The sequence below is a fragment of the Egretta garzetta genome, unplaced genomic scaffold (assembly GCF_000687185.1).
Source record: "Egretta garzetta isolate BGI_Z169 unplaced genomic scaffold, ASM68718v1 scaffold416, whole genome shotgun sequence".
Classification (NCBI taxonomy): Eukaryota; Metazoa; Chordata; class Aves; order Pelecaniformes; family Ardeidae; genus Egretta; species Egretta garzetta.
In genome coordinates, this window is record NW_009260072.1 from 1,064,362 (window position 1) to 1,085,117 (window position 20,756).

The 20,756-nt window shown below is 41.5% G+C and overlaps 1 protein-coding gene across 1 annotated transcript in view; it reads left to right on the forward strand.

Moving 5' to 3' along the window:
• The first annotated feature begins 314 nt into the window (after window positions 1-314).
• GPR39 (G protein-coupled receptor 39) overlaps window positions 315-20,756 on the forward strand; it is an 81,789-nt gene continuing 61,347 nt past the window's right edge. Inside the window, exon 1 of the mRNA XM_009641237.1 lies at window positions 315-1,182. Coding sequence (XP_009639532.1) covers window positions 315-1,182 — 868 coding nt within the window. The remainder of the gene's footprint in view (window positions 1,183-20,756) is intronic.

A 20,756-nucleotide genomic window follows, 5' to 3' on the forward strand; every position in this document is an offset into this window, starting at 1 on the left:
AGCTTCACTGAGTAGAGAAAAGAGGAGGAAAATCCAAAAGGAGCAAGAGGTGTTTGCCATAAAGATAGGTAAGAGCTGAAACACTCCTGCTCGGCTTATTGACTCAGTGGCTGTTGCTAACAAAACCCACAGGTGTGGCTAGTTGAGACGTGTTCGTTGTACCTAACTGCTCTGACCTGTGTGTCTCACAGAGGGGCAAATCAAGAAAGGATTTATTTGCTGTGAATTTGAAAAAGGATCTATTTGCTGTGAATTTGAACATCAGAGAGGACAGGAAGGCTTTTTCTCTCTCCCCCTCCCCTCAGGGGCTGCTCATGGCAGGACAGACATCCCCTTCAGACTGCTCTCATCTCATTGACCACAGCCACGTCCCTGAGTTTGAGGTGTCCCTTTGGATCAAGAGCACTTTGGCCTCAGTGTATGTCTGCATCTTTGTTGCGGGCATCTTGGGCAACAGCATCACCATCAAGGCCACGAGGATCCTGCAGAAGAAAGGCTACCTGCAGAAGGAGATTACAGACCACATGGTGAGCCTGGCCTGCTCTGACCTGTTGGTCATCCTGCTGGGCATGCCAGTAGAGTTCTTCAGCACCATCTGGAGCCCCTTTTCCACCCCCAATGGCAACATGGCTTGCAAGCTCTATTACTTTCTCTTTGAAGCCTGCAGTTATGCCACGGTGCTGCATGTGGCCACCCTCAGCTTTGAGAGGTATGTGGCTATCTGCCACCCCCTCAAGTTCAAGGCAGTCTCTGGACCCCGCACAGTGAAGCTGCTCATTGCCTTTGTCTGGACTACATCTGTTGCAGTGGCTCTGCCTCTGCTCTTTGCCATGGGCACGGAATACCCCCTGGAAACCATTGAGGGCTACCAAAGTACGACTGCCTGTGTCAAGCCTATGCCCAGGCACCACCTTCCTCAGCTGAAGCACAACATGACCATCTGTACCAGCCTCTCCTCCAAGTGGTCTGTCTTTCAGGCCAGCATCTTCAGTGCCTTTGCTGTGTACATCATAGTGCTGGGATCTGTTGCCTTCATGTGCCGCAGCATGATGAAAACCCTGATGATCCACAGGGAAGGAACTGTGGCAGTGAAGGGTGGACTAAGACACCAGGAGCACTACCTAAGAAAAAGTGAGAGCTCAGAGGCCAAGAGCTCCAGGAGACAGATAATTCTATTCCTGGGTAAGAGCCCCATCCTACTCTGCCTCCCCTCCCCTGCCCACTTTCCAAATGGGAAGGAAACCCAGAAGCCTCCATTTTATCTCACCAAGTGTCCCCAAATGGGGGATGTATGGTTTGAAACTGGTGCAAAATGAGGGAGAGGGATACTTCTGGTTGCAATGATATATTTTAAGAAACCTGATTTCCCTGCGTGTTTTTTACTCACTCTTTTTGTCATTAGAACAGGTGGGAGGGAAGAAGTAAAAATCCATTTACTGTCTGCTGTTTGTGTTGTTTGATTATACTGCATGTCTACATGCAGCAATATGGGTAACAGAGTGTTGCTGCTTGACCTTTGGGGTAGCAGTAGGCAATGGTTGCCTGGATATACTTGCATGTTTTCCCATTAAATTACAAATATGTGCATGTTTAGTGAGGGTCTTGACGGGAGGGAAGACTGTCTTGCAAGATCTGAAGCTTGTCCCAGTCTGAAGGCATGTCCCCATTAATTCAGGGTGCTCCCTGGAGGGTACTTACTTACCTTCAGCAGTTGTGGCTGTGTTGCATTGGAGCATTAAGAAAGCTGGGCTAGAGAGTTGATTTGGTCTTGCAAATTGCTGTTGCCCTCTGAATTTTTTTTCCTGGTTTTATTTGAAGGCCTATAACCTTGGAATTATGTTTGATTCTGATCTCTCTCACCACATTTGTCAGACAAAAACTAATCAAGCTGTCATTTCACCAACTTGGAATCTTTCCGGGCTGTGATCCATGTAGTCTCCGCGTTTGTTGATGCTCTTAGAAGCATCCTTAATCATGCCCTGGCTGAATTACTGCTAGTTCTTGTTTTGTTGGGTTGCTTAATATGATACTGGTTATAACAAATGAACCATCTAGAGTACGAATGCACAGTAGACCTAGTATTCTGTGTTGCTTTTTGGTGCTCTGTTTGATATTGCAGAGAGGGAATTGAAACTCGTGGGTCTGTCTACTTCTACAGCTTTAAGCACTTTTTTGTTTGTTTGTTTTGTTTTTAAGCATTCCATGCTTCCTCATCTAGTCCTGCTTTTGCCATGGTCTATGGTTGGGACATGAAGCTGCAGGGTAAGGAGCCCAGGGCACACCCAGCTCTTTTTCTGCTGCACCTGTATTAGAGTTGGGAACATGGTGAAAACCTGTCATACAGACACAGCGCATGACTCAAAGGTTTGGGGAAAGGGTGGAGCTGCACACTGTACCAGCAGAGAGGGTGACAAAGGCTTCAAATGGGAGACATGACACTCTGGGGTGTACAGACCTCTTCCTCATGCTCACAGTGTACATCTAACGAAGAAATCGTCTCCTTGCGCAAGGTGTCTGTTAGTCTGGGACGAGAGGTCCCATATCTGGGTGATTAAAAGGGCTCTCGGTATTCTTAGTCCACCAAAAGTACTGATTTCTGGGGCAGAGACTTAGCAGCTAATGCTAAATACAACATGTTGTACAAAGCAGAAAAAGATGTAAGGGTCTGGTCTTTAAGTGCTACTGTGGGATCCTAAAATGTCTGTGGATCGCTCTCTCCCCTTGTAAATTATCATCCACAGCTACATTGAAGCCCAGTCTAAGATCCAAATCCTGTAGCAAGTTCTAGCTAGGTGGAGATGAAGGAAAATTGCCATGGCTTTTTTTCCCCTCCTTGATTATTGTTCTTGCTTGGTGATGGTCTAGTGTGGAAAAGGGCAGACCTAGTGCTGCTTGCAGAAGTGTTAAAAAGCTAAATTTAAGTGACTGTCTCGTCCTTCATCTTAAGAGAATGTGCTGCCAGTATCTGATGCTTTCTCTGTGCTCTCAGCTTTATGGAGCCAGTAGATATATCTGTGAATTCCCCAAAATTATTTCAGTGGCAAGACTCTTAATACGAATCTTGCTAATTTACTTGGGTTGGGAAATAAATTAATAAACTGAGGAGGAAGAAACTGTGGCCTGCATCCCTGAGAACAATGCAAAGCAATTTAATTTGGAGATTTCATAAGAGTGATGCTTTAGGGCAGTTTTAACCCAGAAAAAATGAACATATAAATTGTTTACAAATCGCTGAATTTAAATATAGTGATTTAGAAGTCCTCTTTGTTTTTCATTTAACAGATGGGTCAAATTAAAACAAATACTTGCGCATTCCCAACATATTTCACTTTTAATGTGAAATGTAAATGACAGTATATAGCATGATGTCTTTGAACATCTAACAGCAATAAAAACAATTTAGCATTTTCTTCTAGTTGTTAAAAGTGTTAAGTTCTATAAAACAGAGATTAAATTCATAAATCTCCTGACGATGAGAAAAAGCTAAGTAGAAGGAGACACAAATAGTAACTGATGCTTTTTTAGTGTCACATTATTGTGTGGCATTTCAAAAATCCACGAAAATTAATTGTAAATGTTGAAAGACTACTTGCTGTAGGTAGTATCGAGGCTTGCAGGATGGGCTCCAGACAGGGTGACACCCCTGCTGTGATGGGGGAGGAAGGTGCAAGGGGCCAAGCGAGGAAAGCACAACCATGCTGGGCAGGCTGAGCTCACGTGGGGAAGAGCTTTTGTCCAAGGGTGGTGGCTGCAAGTTTTGAATCTTTCAGCTTAAAGCCCAGACAGCCTGGTTAGGGATTTGAAGTTCTTGATGTAGAGATGGCATTTCCTTCTCTTTCTGGCTACCATGCTGTGCTCGTGGTAGAGAGGAGGGACTGGCCCAATGGCTGCAATAATAACTCTGTGCCTGGTGTTGGGGAGGGGATACTTCCAAGGGCTGTTCAGCTTGAATTTTGGTAGATTTGCCCCAATGAAGGAATGCAAATTTGTCCCAATATTTTAGAGAAAATCAGTTCTGTTTTTATAAAGTAGGTTGTGCGGTGCTATTCCTTCCAACTTCATTCCCACTATTGCTGTTGGCTTCTAGAAAAACATGATGGCACATGAAAGTCTCTACTCAATGCTCCTGAAATTAGGCATTTTGGTCTTTTGGATAGACCGGGGCATACTTCCCACAATCTCTGTGTGTGTGATTTATTTTATCATCTTCTGAGTCATGTGGTAAAACTCCACTGCTTCCAGTGGGTCAGCCCATCCATATGAGGAGCGTAGATCAGACTGGTTGACACCGTGTGCATTACCTCTGTTTGTTGTTGTTAAAGTAGCTTTGTTCATGTCAGGTCAGCAGATCTTTCTTCTAGTGAAGGGCTACATGGATCTGGATGAATGTGGCCTGGTATGAATAGCAGGGAAAATATAGCTGAACTTAATTTTTTGAGTCGTTCATGACAGCATTTGTTAATAAAAGCTTCTCCATTCCCAGCAGCATAAACTGGATAGCTATAGTGCTTATGAAAATACTTGGCTGATGGCACTTGGATGAAACACAAATTTTTAACAGTATTTTAAACCTCCTAATGCTTGGCCCACCCAGACAGGGATTGATTCAGTCTTTGTGGCTACTCGGTCTTGTGTTTCTCCTGTGGCTGTAAAGGGCAGGTTAGTTATCGGAAGGCTACCTCTGATCAGAGGGCTGCAGGGGACCTCTTGCTGCTCCAACACCTGAGCTTGGGCCCCTGCCACCATAGCAGCGAGCACGTAAGAAAAGGTGAGTTTGGAGACTTACATGTTTTATTATATATAACTTGCTTATAGCAAACAAAGAAGGAGAATGTAATGGAAGGATCCTGTAAAAGAGAGATCCAGCTAGTGCAATAATTATAAATGTTGAAAAAAGAAGGCACTTTCATAGATGAAACTATATAGGTTAAAAATCTTTAGGAAAGATTGAACTTTCACTGGGAAAGGGGAGCGGTATGGGACAAGCCTCCATGTAAGCTGCTGGCGGGGTGGGGTTTGGCACCAGCGGCTCCATGCCAGCAGTGCCCGCTTGCTGGCCATGGCTACATCCTTCTTAATCTGGTCAATAATATAAAGCCATGTTTATACAAAAGCAGCTGTATGGTTTGTCGTCAGACTAGATCTGACTGACCTGAACTTGTACTCTACAATGAAGTGAATTTTGACTATCCCAGACAAAAAATTTATTGCTTCTAAAGCTTCTGTGATATTTCCCTTGGCAGTTTCAGTTTTGTGCTTCTGCTAAAAGCCTTAATTATTTTGTATAAAGCAGCCTCAAGCCTACCACAGTAAATATGTTGAAATAAAAGTCCTTTAGTTCTGCTACATCCTTTGCTTTTTTTTGCGTATACTTTCCAATTTGTCCTTTGGAGCAATACTCTTCAGTTGGCACAGCAGAGGCGTCCCACTGCATGGGGCTACTACGCACTGTGGGTGCTTTGCCGTTTGCCAGCCAGCATCTGGGCAGTGCTTTTCTGTCTCCTGACCATGATGAAGTGTCCATCTATGCCATCCAGCTCTTCCTTCCAGAAAAGAGAAATATTGAAGTCATCTGGCTGCTATGAAAGTGTTGCTGTAGATGCATTAAAGCACTGCTGTAACTGCAGCAGTTGGCAAGAGCCAGAGCTGCAGCTGGTCCTACCTAACTGGAGGCCCTGCTGCTACCAGCCTGACCCCACCAGCTCCTCCATGCCAAGCAAGGCAGATAATTCTCTCTTCTGTCTCTTTCCCATCATTACAGGACTGCAGCTTTCCTGCTTTGGAACCCTCTGATGTAAGAAGAATTTTACCTACATGCCTGGACAGCAAATGCCCTAAGCTTCTTTCATGAGCAGGGAAGGGAATTGTTTATGATAATTTATGGCAGTGCCTCCATCTGAGAAACGCAGTCTGGTGGTGGTTTTGGGGTTGTGTTTTTGGTTTGGTTTTTTTAAGTTTTTATTTTGTCTAGAACTTAAGTATGTCAAATACACTGAGTGCCAACCTGAAGACAGTAGCAGGGGTGGTTTTTTGCGATGTGGTATGGTACCGGGAGCTTCAGGTCTGGTCTGCTTTATAGACCAATAGCAGCTAGAGGCTTTACTGAGACTCTGGGAAGCGCTGTAGAAGGAAAGAGAGTCCCTGTCTTTAAATTCAAATAAAATGGGCAAAAGGGAGGACTGGAAAAGCTAGACAGAAAAAAGTCAGTGACCTGACCAAGGCCACAAATGCTATGGAGAGTCACAAATGCATCTGATGGATCTTGTGCTAGTGCCCTATGTGCTGGGCTACCTGGCCCCTCTCCTGCCACTTTTGGTGGTGACTGTTAAAATGATGCCAGGCTATGCTATAACAATACCAAATGCCACTGTAAATGCCATGGACAGAGCTCTACCTGGCCACAAACTAAATTATCTAGATAAAACTTTAAATCAGAAATTAAAAAGATCTCCTAGAACTTAAGCTGGAGCACCATTTTTTTCCCCTATATTCTAGTGCTGGCAGATTAATGTTTTGCTCAGAATAAAGGTATTGTGTGTAGAAGTAGCCTTTCCAAAGGCACTAAGGAAATGTATTTTGTAAGGCACTTGGCAAATGGGTTTTCAGGAGGCAGATTACTTCAAGTAGTTGTGAAAAATACGTGGTTGTCATCTAGAGATGACTCAGGCACAGTATAACTTGACAATGGTAGGACTTCTGTTACAGGAAAATTAGATGCTTCTTCACAGGCTGGAAATTGGTTAGTTTTTTCCTTACTGAGAAAGGTAAAGCTTGGGGATAGAACAAAAATTGAAAGAGTAACTTAATTGATTAGATTCCAAGAACACAGCTCCAGCCCGTGTTCTTTAAACTTGGCTTCATTGACTCCTCTTGGTTCATTTCTTTAATCATTCCACTCAGCTGCCTTTCTTCAGAGACTTTGTTGGAGAGATGCCTGAAGATAAATATGTTGTAGGCTGGGTATGATTTTCATCTCTGTGTTTTGTATGGTGTCTCCATCCATATATTTCCGTGAGCGGGGCTTTGAATTATACAAGACAAGTAGGAGACTGAATGCACTGAAATGGGTAGCAGGGGCTGAGTAGGGGACATGAAATACTCAGACCAACAGACTGGGGTCTGGCCGTTCAACTGAAAGGGACACCTGCCCTCTGTCACTAGGAAGATTTTTCTTTTAGGTGCTTCTTTCTGGAAAAGAGATAAAAGTAAAAGATTTACCTACTGATGTTCAGTAAAATTTGCTTTCCTCTTCTCTGCAAAAGTATTAACCTGGTGTCAACGGCAAAACCGATCAATGCTACTGAATGCTGGTAGCACAAAACTGAAGCTCAGCTATTCAACAGATGACAATGGAAAGGCTGCATTCAGGGATTATGGCTTCTCGGGGCAATTGTGTACAAACAACCTCCTCTGAAGAGCTATGGGACTTCTGTTGGTTTTAAAAAAAACCCAAAAAAACACATAGCCACAGTAAAATAGACTCAAGGCAAACTTCCAAAATCCAGATATCTCTATCTTCAGTTTTCCCACACTGTAATTTAAAAATGAACGTAAGCAGAAACCAGCATAATTTTCCTCCCTATTGTACAGAGAGCAATTTATCTACTGCTGCTTTTAACTGGACTCATGTAATAGAAGATTGTGCTTTTGGCTTAAGTAGACAGTCTTCCTTTCCTCCTACGCCGAGGGATGGCAAAATGGTACAGAGAGAAAAAGAATGGAAGAATAGGGACTAATTGAGGCCAGCACCCCCAGGGTATTTAAGACTTTTGTAGTTTTAATGGAAAAATCAATGTGTGATTACACTTTGCATTAGAGTACTTAAAAATTGTACATGAAAAAGTACATGAAAAGTCTGCAGCTTTAAAAACAACCTAACCCTGCAAATACTATAGTCAGAGAACCAAATTCACCACTGGTGTAATCCACATAATTATCCATATGTAATATCCTGGCAGATAGGGTCTCTGTGGCCATGTGACTACTGTCTGCTTCTGTGCACGAGAAGCCCATGAGAACCATAAGTGCTTTACTGGTCCTCAGTGAAAATCTTGGCCATGCTTCTGTCTTTCAGTGGGTGCCTACAAGGAAACTGGTATTTCTTCTGGTCTGACAGTGAGCTATAGGTGTTGGCATGCTGCTTCAGCCTAGCTCATCCCGTGGCACAGGAAGCACAAGTATCTTTCCACTTATTTATGCTCTACCATCTGTGTTGTCCACAGACTAAGTGGGCAGCTGGGATTTCTTAAGTACTTCTGCCCTACACTTGCCTCTGCCCCAAGTCTTTAAGCCTCATTAAAGACTGTTACCAGTGTTGGCCTTAAACTTAGTAGTGTTAATCTCTCTCCCTCTCTCTTGCAAGGATTCATTATCTTGTAATGAACCTATCGGCCCTTGGTTCTTCCAGCAACCCTAGGTATATGCTAGGAATGAGGGAAGTGCAGGCAACATCCTTTGCTGTCACAGTGTGAGCCAAGAAACAGGCAGGGGGCTGCTGCCCTGGGGGAGCCGAGGTCTGGCTGTGTCATCTCAGCTTCCAAAAAACACAATCTGTATCATGGCAAACCCTCTCTGGGGCATATTTTCTTACAAGTAGAAGCCTTGGAAACTGACTCTTTCAAAGAGTGGATAAGAAAGCAGGAAGATTTATTTCCATTAAAGTGGAGAAATACAGCTGTTGCTCCAGGTATGAAATGAGTTGAGGGAGATAGCCCTCAAACTGAATACAGCAGCCCTACATTAAGTAACCCTGTCCCATCAATTTTGGTTTCATTCTTTGGTCAAGGGACTGTTGTCTTAAGCATTAATTTTCCAATTTCTCTCTGTTTTCTTGCTATCTCTTCTGAGCCAGACAGCGTTTCAAATGCAGATTGCTCTTGAAACTCCCCAGTTTCAGTAGATAGGACTCATTTCTGGCGAGTTCACAGATGATTTATTGAAGTCTTCACCTGTGAAAACTAAATGCATTATCTATTCCTCTATTGTTTCATATTCCAATTATACCACATTTCACAAAATTAAATCTTTTGTTTTCCCTGCTGGTGTTAAGACCATTGTCTTTAAACAATGATTGCTAGCCTGTGAATTTTAATGGCAGAGAGCTCTAATATCTGAGCATTTATTAGTAATGTGAAGCTTTCCATTTTATCCTACAGAAGTTCTTAGTTTCCTAAAGGCAACATTTGCATTAGAAACAGAACCAACCAACTGCCAACCATTAGGTTAAAGATTATTTTTTCCCCTTTCTTTGCTGCGAGTTCCTAAACCTGTAATTTTACTGGATAGGTAGTACCTTTGAAAAACTAGTAAGAAGGAATTTTAAATTAAGTTTGCCGCTGAAGATAAACAGTTAAGATTTCATCTTACATTTGGCACAATGTGCTGTGGTGCTTTTTTAGCCTTTTCTGAGGGCGTCATAAGCATGTTTAGATGCCAGCCCTATACTTAAGTGAGAAAGCAGTTATCCTTCTGATCTCTGTTGTGGATGCATTAAGTAATATCAAGGTCAGAATATTGTGGATTAAACGAGTCTGCCAAGAACCTCTTAATCGTATAAACAGTGACTTACAAGGAAAGGTGAACTGAGAAAGAAGTTTGGTATTGTTATGAGCTAACTTTTCCTTGTTTCCCCTTAAGATGTTTCTTAGGCCTGTGGTTGTTGCACTTAATTCTATCTTAAAAGCACTTGCTATGGGTTTTTTAATGAATTTTTTAAAAAGATATATAAATTGAAAGTGCAGTTTATGGGGCTTAGAGTTGGGGATCTCTCTGATAGCAAGTGTATGCTTGTTACGGAAACAGGTAGAGGTCTGTAAGCACTCAAAACACTTGACATCCACCTGCAAACAGGTGCACATATGTAATAATTACTGGGAAACTAAACTTTACTAATGAATATAGAGAAGCCTGGACACAGAGGTGCATTAGAGAAGATAACACTGCTTAGCCTGAGTCCCGAGTGAGGACATCCTTGTCCTCACTCAGCATAAATATCTTTCTTTTCTCATGCTTTATTAGGTGACATCTGCACAGAAGGAAGCTGTTCTGCACCAGTTTCTAGCCAAACCCTGCAAAAGAGCTCAGATACAGTCCCTTTCAGAGGGTAGTCTAAATATTTTGTCCCTGTTCATATTGTATTCCTGCAAATCCACCTTGCTTTGCTTCTCCATATAATATTGCCAGCTTGCTTTTTGTTGAATGTAATGATTGTCTTGCAAAGCTAAAGGAGGGGCCACCTCACACTCAGTCTTTGTTTTAGTGGTACATCTTGCATGGTGCTGGTAAAGGTGATTTTGATTTGAGGAAATATTAGAAGGCTGCCCTGATTGCTTCTTCCTAGAAAAATCCCTGGAGTTCGGTATGTGTATACCCCTTCTATTAAATTGCACTAACTACAATTATTCTAGCACTTTTTCCATAAAGCGTAAAATTTAAATTGTGGAAATTATTATTGTGGGGGCAAAATGTAAAAGTGGGCCCCAAAAGAGATAACATGTAACCTTGAAGGTTAGTGCTGTCAAGAACAAGATATAATCTCCATTTTAGAAAGTCCTGAAATTGCTGAGTGCCATAAACTGGGTGTGAATAGTACAGGAAAATCCCTCTGTTTGTTCCTTCTCACACAGATATCTATGTGGGATCATTACAGAGAGAAATTAATGAACAGATGAGTCCTAGATCTGTCCCAATATGGCTGCTCTTATTCTGAAACTTTCTGTATATATCAAAATAGACAAATAATCAGAGTCTGCCTTCAGCCAGTTATAGGAACATGAGCTTTTTAAGACAGTAGAACAAAAAGTGTGATTGGACAAGAAAAAAATCTATTAAAATGCTCTCTCTCAAATTTTGTTTATTTGTTCCTATACTTCCCTGCTCCCTCAAACATAAACTTTTCAAGAAAAAAATGTATTCATTACTGGGTATGGTTTTTATCTCTGTGTGTGCGTCAAAATGTGTCTCATTTGATCAGCTCCGGTATTTGTTGATTTTTTTTTTTTTTTTGTCCAGTGCCTCACATTCTGTAGATCTAATAAAGAGAACTTTTGAGCTCCCTGATTTTGAAAATAAAACTGAACTTAAGTTTGTCCCTTAGAGGCATTAAGAATGAAGGTCCTCACCAATGGAGTCTCTTAGTAATGCTTAAGGATATCTATATAAGAGAAGTTCTTGAAACTGCTCTGACTGAGCCAACAATTAGAATTAAACTTTTAAGGTAACTAAAGGTTGCAGTACCTCAGCAATAAGGTACACAGAGATTCAAACAGTCTTTATTGTGCACACAACTTTAACATGTCAGGTTTTTAACCTTTAGATAAGAACTAATGTGGTATGGTGAAGGACAAACAGAAGTCAAAAGCAAGCGTGCTGGTCAAGTTTGCCCTTGCCCTTCAGACAGTGAAATTGCTAAAAGCCCTCCAACTCTCTGTCACAAGTTTATTTGACAGATCTTTCTGATCAGTTGAAAGAAATGCAGTTCTAAAATGGCTGGAATGGGTTGTGTCACAGATGCTCAAAAGATGGTATTTAAGTGATCTTTTTGTCTTGCAAGCCAAAATACTTAAATTCTATGGTAGTAATGATGAGATCAACTCCTGCCAAAATGTGTAAAAGCATCTATTGGTATTTGCAGACGTATACATACCTTTGAAAACCTTGGACAATGATCCTAGTGGGGTAACTTAGCTACTGAAGTATAATGGGTTAAAATGTATCTTTTCTAACACTTGAACGTTTGAAAAAATGCAATGTTTAACTACCCATGGTGAGATTGGAGAAAAGGGCTGCTAACGTGACTGGAGAATGAGGAGACAAACCTTTAACATAAGCAAAACTGAGGTTGTATTGTTTAGTGTAGCAAAATGAAGAATACTTTGAGTTGTCTGTAAGCATGCTGGGGCAGTGAGTACCAAGGAAAGAGGAAGATCTGGTTTGTACCCTGGTTTGAAAATCTCGCGAAACTGATTCAGTAACAGCCATACGCAGAGTGACTCCTGGTACAATCAATCTGATGTCATTGTGCAATGAGTTAAGGTTAGCAATCTTGCTGTGCATCTTTAGAAAAGGCCCAGGAAGCCCAGCCTGATTAAGTTAGGCCTCATGTCAAGGAGTTTGAATTGCCTTTGTTTCAGTTGTAGTGCCAAGGACCTTGTAGTACCCTGAGCTTTAAATCCATACTGAGTATGGATTTGCTAATTTGGTCTATTAAAAAAACCAAAACCAAACCAGCAACAGAAGAGCAAAACAAGAGAGTTCTTCTGCAACTGTTATCTGCTGGTCTGGTGGTTATGAAGGGCCGTCACCCCTCAGTTGAAGCAGTCCCTGAGCAAAGCCAGAGCAGATCTCATCTCTGTGTCTGTGGAGGTTTGTGAGTGTATACCTCTTTCTTTCAGTGCTTCTCTTGTGCCCTTTCTTTTCCCCACCTAGTGTACTTGGAGGCAGTCTTGGGAGTCCATTGTTAAAGTTAATGTCTGGAGACTGAAACTTGCCATTGCCTTGATTTGCTTCCCTTTTCCTATTCCTGCTCATATACACATCTACAGAATTCTAAAAAGCTTTTTGATAGTGACTTGAGATTCAAATGTCCCCTTTCTATTTGTCTTCTGGTCCAAGCCAATATTTAAATGCATTCTTTTCTATTATAAAGAACATATTGACAATTTAGGAAACATTGTCCTGCAGTGCAAACGCTTTGATATTACAAAATATTGCCATGTTCTCTGCATTGATCTAAATGATGGCATTGGCACAAGAACTAATAGGTCTATAGGGGCCATGAATGGGTACAGACAGAAATGAGAAAATTTCTAATTATGAGAAGGACATGTTCAGGGACAGCCTTCCAAATGGAGAGCTGGACCAAACTAGTTCTGTTTCTGGGGCAGAGGACGTGATCATATCTGCAAATCCATGCTGTAGTTGTCCATGCCAGGAGTGGAGGTGTGTCTCTGGTCATAAGGCCCATATCTCCACTGGGTTGGAAGGAAGAGGTTGTGTTTATTGCTCCTTGGTGTGGCACTGTGTGACTCTGTATCCTTCTTCAGGAGGGTGCTGAACTTGCAAAGAAGGTCGAGCAAGCTTACCCACACTGAACGTTTTCTTGGCAAATACCTGTTGCCAAAAGGAGACTTTCAGAAAGCTGGCCTGGGACCACACAGCTTGGCGCACATGGGGGTCTCTGCCTATAAATGAAGGATCCATTTCCTGCACGTTTTGGTCTCTGAACCAAGGACAAGATATCACCTGTGCTGCTGCTCCTCTTGCTGCTGCAGATCCTCTCTGCCTGTCTGCCTTGATACCCTCCTTCCCAACCTATGTGGCCGTCGGTCTCCCTGTGCCTGATGACTAGTGTTCAGAAGCCTGCCTCCGAGTCCCTATCTCCAAGAGAGAATTGCTTTAACCTTATCAAATGGAAATGAAATTTAAAATGACTTAATGTTTATTTGCTGACAGGCAGGAATGTTGTCTAAATTGACTGTCACAGCTCCAACACAGTGCTGTAGGACCGAATCATAACCTCTTGCTGGCCTTCAATGAAACAATGTTAAGTTTGGGAAGAGAAGATATTATTTTAGCCTCCCTGGATGTATGGATAGCATTCTCATTTTGAAGTTTTATACAATGAAGTTATATTTGATATTTGCATAATTCAAATAGATGAAATCCTCAAACAGGCACAGAAGACTTGATTTCATTAACTTGGGATGCAGCCATTCCCATCTCTCATGCAAATGGCAAATACCCTTCCTGTAAGTATACTTTAAAGATTCATTTCTTTCTCTAATCAAGTGGTGAAATCCTACCCATGGGAACCAGAATTGATTTCTTTTCCCTTCAGACTGAATAGCATAGACCTTATTTGGGTTAACTTCTGTCATGAAATGTAAGGTTAACCCTTCTGTGTGCTGCAAATCAGCGAAATGTGTTCCCGTTTGCTGCTCCAACACTGAAAATGTACACAGTGCAGTCGTCCTGCAAATGTAGCCGTCAGCTCTGCTAAGCTCAGGGAAGCTCTGTCAATTGTCAACAAGGATCTATTTCCACTGGAACACTGACCTTGAAAGCTGGTTTTTAAATTTCCTCCTGGGCCTTGAACACTGTAATTGATTATGGCTGTTTTGGTTTTAGTCTTTAACAATCAAAGTGAAGAATTGCTCCCAAATTTTTTAAGGTGTCAGAAGGAAGGCACCTTCCCTGCACTGCATGGACGGTGTCAAGGAGCCACAATGGACTCTCCTGAGCCTCCCACAAAGCACTGATGTTTCTGGTTGGAAAGGGAAACTGGGCAGAAATGCTTCTCTCGGAGCTGGCACCTGTGCCTTGTTCTCTGTGGGGGACCTCTTGGGGCATGAGAGAGCTCTGCTGCCTTAGTGCAATTTAATAGGCATCGGGGGAGAATTAAAGGTATGTGGTGTTGGTCCAAGTAGTCTTAGGGAGTAAGTCCCTCACACTATGAGGTCTGAGCTCATGGCTGGGACTCCTGTCCATAGCAGTGCTCAGGAGAATTTTCCCCTCTCCTTACTACTGAATTGTCTGCGTATGTATGCTATTTTCTGGTTCACCTTCTTGGTAGTAGAGCTCTGCATTTATTTTCTGTCTTTCAGAGGTATCACTTTTCACTTCAATTGTCTTATATTAGTTGAAACTGATAGCCTGACCCCTTGGCCACTGTGCTTCTCTGAAACATTTCCCAGTGCTTTCATGGAAAGCAGGAGGCTCTGCTACATTCTAATGAAGAGCTGCTTTAAAAACAATTTTTAAAAAAAAAAAAAAAAAGAGAGAGAAGGGAAAAATGTATTTTTCTTGGTAATTTGGGATGCTTAGTTTTCTGGTTCTCTTTGTCTTAGCACACAAAGTAGTCACTGGGGAGGGGTTTTTTCTCTGCAGTGAAAGTGAATTTATGGTGTGCACTCTGCCCCTCCTGCCCACTAGCCTGCCCTGTAGAAGAAAGAAGTAGGAGGTCAGCTGCAAGAAAAGATGGTATGTCCTGGGTTTTCCTCTTGTACTAAAGGAAGATTTTACTCTGTAATTGGTGCTAATTAGTAAACCCTCCCTTAACGGTATACACATGCTTGTATTTGACCTCTAAAATTCCTAGTGTGGGGATGCACACTGGGTAGCAAGCACTGAGCTTGCGCTGGTGTTTTGGTTCCTACATCAGATGTCAGCTGCCTTTCACGAATGAGTTTAAAAGTTCAGCACTGTGGTTCCTGAGAGCTTTTGATCAGTCTGGCTTTACTGCTTCATTTAGTTAAACTTCGCACTGCCCCTTCAAACCTCTGAGTTGCCTGCACCGCTGGGGCATGCGAGGCCCGATACCAGCTCAAACCAAAGAAGCAGTAGGTGAGATATACTCTGTCTCTGCTTTTCTGGGGCTTCATCTGACACCAAAAAATGCAGCTTTTAGAACAGGGAATGCTGGAACAGTCTATATCTATATACACCCACAGGCGGGTATGTGTATATATACATACACATATGAAGTATCGACTAATTAGGAGTAGCTGTTCTCACCAAACCATTTGTCATATTTCAAGGCACTTTCCTCATGCTGAGCAGCTTCCTCACACTCTGGAGTTACAGCAACCCAGAGCTCTCTTTGTTGGCAACATGTTGCATTTTCCAAGAAAAGCAGTCCAAAATAATAGGGCCTGAAACAACTGTTTTGCCTTTGTGTATCTGCAAATTTTGGGGTCTTCTTTTCAGTTTTGGGGTGGCTTAGTTGTTGGTCTGTTTTAGCCTTTTAGCAGACTCAGCCCAGGGTGCCTCAGCTCCCATCCTGAGCAGCCACATTTTTGGAAAAAGCCTCATTCAGGAAAAGCCCCCAAAGCCTAGAGAGTGAGGCAAACCCCGTGCTTCTCGGGGTGCACTGGAGATCAATGCACAGAATTCAGTAGGTGCTAGAAGCATTTCAGACTTTTGGTGACAAAAATCTTGTTGACTGAACTCTACTTTCCAGTCATTTCAGGTCAGGAATAATTGTCATCTTTACATCACCATTTTCAAATTCTTTATTTCTTGATGCAACAGTGAGAAAGTCAGTATCCCTAAGGCTAAAATCTTCTTTATTTAATTTTCCTACTATTTTAATACATCAGTGGTTCTGATTGGCTTGTTCAATATGGTTTTGAAAATTCTGAAGGGTGAAAAAAATCGGTTTAAAGTGAAACAACATGCTTTTGATCCAAGGACTGATGTTCTATAGGAGGAACAGAAACAAAAATCTCATGATAACCCCTCTGCTTTCCTAAAATAGAAAACCTGCCTAGTTAATGAATATAAATGAATGTACATTCACTTCCTTTTTCTGAGGTTACTAAAGCTGATTAACATTAGGTACCACAATTTATTTAAAGCAGTTGAGTAATTATTCTGCTTCCTATCCCATGAACATGCAACTTATTTATTACTGAGGGTCTGGGTTTTTTTTTTTTTTTAAAGTGTATCCTTGAAATCACATTGGGAACATATCTTTGTCATCATCAGAGTTTTAAAATAAGTATTTTGCAACAAGTAATGCTGGTATACAAGCATGAAGAAAAATTGCTATAATGCTATAGAAATTCAATAAGCTGTGATGCATTGTCTTACAGGAAAGGACCTGAAATCCTTAGGAGCAAAATAATGTATTGACAATTTGGGGTTACACAAGTAGAATTCAATATTCAGCATAATTAAATTAGAAATTGATAGCTTCAGCAAAACAAATCTGTTTTTCATATAAAATTTAAAATGGGTGAAGCTACTTTGCTTTATTGTGACACTGGGTGGATCAGGGTGCTTTGGCTGAGAGTTATTTTCCAGCAGATCATCATAAAGTGACTTGTTGGGCTTTCCTGTTATGTTAGTTTAATGAGAATTTATTCTCTGTTTGCTAGTAGAGGCTGCCATAGCTTCTGCCATGTTGTTAGTTATGCCAAACAGGTTAAGTTACTCTGTCTAGGTCTATCTTTGCTAAAATTGCATTTTCCCTTCTCTCCAACCATCCATCGTCAGGACTGAGAGAGACAGAAAGAGAAGGGAGCAGATACTCACGGCAGTCAGAGGTGGCCAGGAGCTGTGCAGTTGTGGAGATTTTGCAGGCTTGTTCCTTGTTGTCCCTAACTTTAATAAGCTGCCTGTTGAACAGAAATCCCTTTAACCTGGTTAAAAGTTGTTCTCGAAGTTTGCATAGTTTGAGATATAATTGGAGTCGTCTTTGGGCTGGGAGCACGTTAATTCCTGATGCTTGCTCATCGTCTGTAAGGGCATGTAAAATTGTGCATGAAGGAAAATTCTTCTGAGATTCTTAAACACCATATTATTATTTTAAATGTAGTAACACCAGTTTATATTAACTATCACTTCCGTATGAAAATTCTATTTCAGGATTAATGACTAAATCATAGGCACCTCTAGCCAAAATAGATGAAACTGTTGACGTGAGCACAGTAACAGAGCAGAGAGTTTCAATATTAGTTCTGCCTTTCCATAGGAAGGCACGCATAGGTCTCATTAATATTTGCAAGTTCAGTGTATGTACCCATAGAGGAACATACACCACTTAAAAGCTGGGGGAAAATCAAAAAGAACCTGCTCCGGAAGTTTCCCCACCAAAGCACTTGAACCTCATCTAAGGAGTATTATGGGACAGAAAAAAGTTCTGCAGCTGGTGAACTTTATGGCAAAGTTGCATTTCATCCTCAGCCCAGTTGTAAAAAGACAAGTTAAAATAAGTCTTCTACATTCTGCAGATGTGCAGACGATTCATGAATAAAATGTAATTCTGCAAGCAACCTATTATAGCTATAATAACAAGTTAAAGAAATTCAAAGCAGCTGGATGCTGCTGGTTTAGAATCACCAACTGCTGAAAACAATGACATCTTCTAGCCTATCCTGACTTAGCAGAAGCAGTACTGATTTATACAAATGTAGGTACTTCAGTGACATAACTTGTAATTTATTTATTACATGGTAGTGTTTTGTAGCCCAGTCTGAGACCAGGGGCCTATTGTATTATGCACTGCACAGACAAGAAGAAAGAATTTCTGTGTCAAAACATTCACCATCTGTGTAGTTAGAACCAGAAAGAATGGTAAAAAGGAAACTCAACATGCACAGTTGATCTTCTCTAGCTTTTATTACCCTGGCTGTTGCATATTAGATGCATGTATTAAATATTTTGAAACTAGATAAGAAATGTTTATTTAGTGAAGAAAAGTGGCCCAGCTACTTCTGAGAACTACAGGCTATGTGACAACTGTGTTGCATGTTTTAGGTAATTCAGTTTTGCTTTTCCTGAATATGCACATGCAAGAATCTTCATTCTAAAACCAATTATTTTTCTTTGAAGAGCTCACCATTACCAGGAGCTCAAAAACATGTGTTGCTGTCCTGGTTTTGGCTGGGATAGAGTTAATTTTCTTCCTAGTAGCTGGCATAGTGCTGTGGTTTGGATTTAGGATGAGAAGAATGTTGATAACTCACTGATGGTTTAGCTGTTGCTGAGCAGGGCTTACACCAGTCAAGGACTTTTCCTCTTCCTCTGCTCTGCCAGGGGCACAAGAAGCTGGGAGGGGGCCCACCTCGCCCAAGGGCTATTCCAGACCATATGATGTCATGCTCTGTATATAAACTGGGGGGAGTTGGCTGGGGGGCAGCGATCACTGCTCAAGGACGGGCTGGGCATTGGTCAGCAGGTTGTGAGCATTGTGCATCACTTGTTTCATATATTCTGCCTATTCTATTACTATTATTATTATTACTCTTTTTCTCTGCTGTTTTATTAAACTGTCTTTATCTCAGCCCATGGGTTTTACTTTTTTTTTTTTCCCAATTCTCTCCCCCATCCCACTGAGGTGGGGGGAGCAAGAAAGTGGTTGTGTGGTGTTCAGCTGCTGCTGGGTTAAACCACAACCGTTGCATTTTTTGATATTCATCATAGGTTAGTAGATGAAAATGAATTGCAGTCAGCTGTCAAGGGGAGATGGATTTGAGTAGCAAGAAATGCTGCTAGTAGACTTTCATTGTCAGCCACCTCTGATGCTGGTGTTGGAAGATGAAGAGGATTATTTGCACCAGCTTGTAGCTGTTCAGAGGAAAAACAATTTCTGTGTGTTTGCAAATTAGGTTAGACATAGGCTTTACTTCTATGAAGAAAACTCCTTAATGTAACTTACACTGAGGCTCTGGAATGCAGCTTGTTTGTATTTCTCCCTTGGCAGTGTTAGAAAACCTCATCTCTCCCTGATCTGCATTTGAACAGTCTTCATTTTTATCTCTTTTAGATAAGGGACTTCTCTGCTTTAAACACTTCCTCTCTCTCATTTGATCATGGAGATGTTAGCAGGTTAGGTTTTTTTTCATCTTGAGCCTGTGCAATAGTCCAACTATTTGCTTTACAGCATCTCTGGTTTGTCATTGATGGGCAGTCATATTTCCAAATGGACTGACTACAGCTCTTCTGTGTGAGTCTGTTTTGTCTGACTGTGTCTTGGAGTAACGCAGGGACGGCCTGCAGGCTTCTTCATAGTCCTGCACATTCAGACACATTGGTGCATTACATGTCTGTGCTCTATGCATTTAGGATGGCAGGTTTCCCGTGGCATGCAGGGGGTAGGCTTACAATTTCTAATAAATCTGCAGTTTCATGTGCAAAAGAATTATATGGAGTGTAGAAAAATTAAGAGAGCAATGAAACTGTACAGTTTAATTCAGGCACACATCACTCCACAGAAATAGCCATTTGTGTGAGTGATGTGGGTGTCACTTTAATGCTTGCTGCACAAGCAAATATTTTTGACTTCTGAAAAGACCAGCATCTGATGCTAATAGTCCAGGTTTTATGACCCTATGATATCAAGATGTGAAGAAATGAAGCTGAAACCTTTCCTTCCTTTCCCCTAGCTCCTTTACATCTTCCACCCATATGCTGGTTCTAGGTCAATCAGCAATGAACAAACACGTAGGATCTCTAAATGGGATAAGTGCATACAATTTACTACTGGCACTTGATCTGAGACCAAACATGAGTAATTAATCAGTTTTTGGAGACTGATCTTCCTTTTTACCCTACCTGCAATCCCTTTCTCCTCAGCTGGCTCAACAGCACCCTCTGAGTATGTACCTGCAGATAATACAAGAAATTTCTTTGAAGCCTTCTGTCCCTGAGTATCTTCCCTACCTTTAATTTTGTAGTTTATATGTGGAAAATATCATTATATAGGTTGTGATTTGACAGAGGGTGTTTTCCTCTTGAACGCCCATCAGACTAAAAGTGATTGCGAAGTGTCCACCACTTTATGCTTCAAAGACAACTTCCTCTTTGTGGCTTATAAAATCCTATAAGCCAGGAATGTCTCATGTTCATAAAATCTATGGCTCCCTCTTGCATCCTAGCCATAATAGTTTTTTATGACTCTTCTGCTCTTCCTAAAGCAGGCAGGACAGTTGCCTGAAAACAAGCACCAAATCTGTTGACTGGAGGTATATGCATAGTCTGATTGAGGAAGAGGTAATATCATCTGCTCTCTTGTTTTGGAGCCAGGCCTTATAGGACTTTTTAATTCTCTGGAGAAAGAGGCAGCAGATTCATAAGCCATATTACTTGTTAACTGGTACAGATGAAGATAATCTGAAACACAAGAACTATCAATAGCAGAAAGCACTGGACAGAAGAAGATTTTCTAGAAGGGAAATTGCCCATCCACAGCATTCTAAAGATTTTATTCCTTCCGTAAGTCAGGATTCTGACTTCACCCAAAGCTTTTACGACTT